The 2,767-nt window shown below is 54.6% G+C and overlaps 1 protein-coding gene across 1 annotated transcript; it reads left to right on the top strand.

Annotated features, from left to right (window-relative positions):
• Positions 1-242: 242 nt before the first annotated feature.
• On the top strand, positions 243-1,735 carry LOC119293126 (pollen allergen Phl p 5.0101-like). Its single transcript, XM_037571686.1, has one exon. The coding sequence runs from the start codon at positions 243-245 to the stop codon at positions 1,437-1,439; it is 1,197 nt and encodes a 398-aa protein (XP_037427583.1). The 3' UTR covers positions 1,440-1,735.
• The last annotated feature ends 1,032 nt before the right edge of the window (positions 1,736-2,767 follow it).

The following is a 2,767-nucleotide window of genomic DNA, read 5'->3' as shown; positions in this document are numbered from 1 at the left end:
TTTGATTTGGTGACCGATCGAGGCCGGGAGGAGGTACACCTTTAAAAAGGAGTGGCTAATTTGGGCGTGGCGCGCGCGTAAATCTCTCGTGGCCTCTCACCGTCCCCTCTCCTTGATCCATGCATGCATGTACATGTGTTGTATATAAGGAGAGCCACCTCCATGAATAATCTTGATCCATCCATCCATCCCTCTCCTCTCCTCCTACCTACAAACAAAAACCAACCAACCAAGCAGCAGCAATGGCGGTGCAGCAGCAGCGCACGGTGGCGCTCTTCCTGGCCGTCGCCCTTGTGGCGGGGCCAGCCGTCTCCTACGCCGCCGATGCCGGCTACGCCCCCGCTACCCCGGCCCCCGCCACCCCTGCTGCCGGCGGCTACGCCCCCGCTACCCCGGCCCCCGCCACCCCGGCCCCTGCCACCCCGGCCCCCGCCACCTCGGCCCCTGCCACCCCGGCCCCCGCCTCCCCTGCCGGCGGCTACGCCCCCGCCGCCCCTGGGACGCAGCCCAAGGCGACAACCGAGGAGCAGAATGTGATGGAGCAGGTGAACAACGCCTTCAAGGCGGCCGTGGCGGCCGCCGCCGTCGTCCCTGGGCCGGACAAGTACAAGAAGTTCACCGACACCTACATCCCGGACGTGGACAGGGCTATAGCGGACGTCTTCAAGGGGGCCAACGCCTCAACTTTCACCGCCAAGATCGGCATGGCCCAGAAGCTCGCCTACGACTCCGCCGACGGCGCCACCCCTGAGGCCAAGTACGACTCCTTCATCGCCATCCTCAGCGAGTCCCTCCGCATCATCGCCGGCACCCTCGAGATCCACGGCGTCAAGCCCGCCACCGAGGAGGTCAAGGGCCCCATCCCCGCCGCCGAGATGAAGGCCGTCGACCAGATCGACACCGCCTTCAGGATTGCCGCCACCGCCGCCGACGCTGCCCCCGTCAGCGACAAGTTCACCGTCTTCGAGTCCGCCTTCGACAAGGCCATCAAGGAGACCACTAGCGGCGCATACGCGGGCTACAAGTTCGTCCCCGCCCTCGAGTCCGCCGTCAAGAAGGCCTACGCCGCTACCGTTGCCGAGGCGCCCGAGGTCAAGTTCACCGTCTTTGAGGCCGCCCTCACCAGGACCATCGCCGCCATGTGCGTCGCAGCCAAGGGCGCCGCCAACGCAACCGCCGCTGGAGCAGCAACCGATGCTGCCGGTGGCTACAAAGCTCCCGCCGCAGAAGCAGCAACCGCCACTCCCACTCCCGCCGCCGAAGCAGCAGCAGCAACCACCACTCCCACTCCCGCCGCCGCTGCCGGTGGCTACAAAGCTCCCTCCGCAGAAGCAGCAACCGCCACTCCCACTCCCGCCGCCGAAGCAGCAGCAACCACCACTCCTACTCCCGCTGCCGGTGGCTACAAAGCTCCCGCCGCCGCTGCCGGTGGCTACTAAGTCTGAGCTCACCGTACCTAACCTACTACGTACACTACTACTGCACGTACGTATGCACATACGTACGTACGTGACTGTGGGTCTGTGGCGGCCCGCGATTGTGATCGATAATCATCAATTCTTGCGTCCATGCATGCATGGCTTATTAATTAATTATTAATTGCGTACAGTAATTTGTTTCGGAGAGAGACATCGATAATCATCTGTAAAGCATATATATGGATGAGCATGATATATATATATATATATATAGGAAAATGGGTTGGTACTCCTAGGAGTACATATATACTAATATATATCATCCATCTTTAAAACATTCTTTATATATACTAATATACACGGGCTCATAATTATTCTGTTTATATACATATATAATGTGTGTACACGCACGGTGTTAATTTTTCAGTTTGATCAGTAAGGGCATGTACAATGGTGCTATCTTAGGAGTGCCACGTAGGATAGATGATGAGGTGAAGGAGAGAGAACTCATAAGAAAAGACTTGTCTTCTCTTATTTAAAAGAAGACAAGATGTGATGTTTTAGCACAATATGTCTCACCACATTTTTAGGAATAGCTAGTTATTCAAGATAAGGCTAAGAGACGACCCATTGTAGACAATTTTTTTTGTCATCTCTAAATCACATGCAAGATTTAAGATAAGACTATCTTATCAACCATTGCACATGCCCTAAGATCTTCCTCCTCTTCCTTCCCCTCTCCTTCTCCCTCTTCTTGGCAGGATTGGTTGCCATGATTTGGATGGTGTGATGGCCACATAATCGTAGACTGGTAGTTATTGCATGTGAAATTCCTCCAGCGTCTATGTACGTTTGTCAGAGTTCTGGTTAATTGCTAGTTATTGGTTGCCAATCATTGTGGTCTAAAGCTCCGCGCAAGCGTCGAGGTCTTCAATTAGGTTGTGGAGATCGCCTCGAGCAATTTGACGGGTATCGGTGACCGCCCCCAAGGGTTGCCAAAGTGTACAGGTTCGGTGACCGCCCCCAAGGGTCGCCATTTGTACGGATTCAGTGACCGCACTCAATGGCCCCTTAGTGGAATCACGACATCTTGCATTGTTCGAGGGTGTGAGGAGATTACGGTGACCCTAGTGGCTTCTTGGGGAGTATTGTGCCTCCACACCGCTCCAAACGGATATTAGCATCCTCAAGGGTGTGAACTTCTAGATACATCATCGTCTCCGCGTGCCTCGGTTATCTCTTACTTGAGCCCTTTACTTATGCACTTTACTTTGTGATAGCCATATTGTTTCTTGTCATATATCTTGCTATCACTTAGTAGTTTATCTTGCTTATCATAAGTTGTTGGT

The sequence above is a fragment of the Triticum dicoccoides genome, chromosome 4B (assembly GCF_002162155.2).
Source record: "Triticum dicoccoides isolate Atlit2015 ecotype Zavitan chromosome 4B, WEW_v2.0, whole genome shotgun sequence".
In the NCBI taxonomy this organism is placed as follows: domain Eukaryota; kingdom Viridiplantae; phylum Streptophyta; class Magnoliopsida; order Poales; family Poaceae; genus Triticum; species Triticum dicoccoides.
The sequence above is the reverse complement of the archived record's forward strand: the minus strand, read 5'-3'. Positions and strand labels throughout refer to the sequence as shown.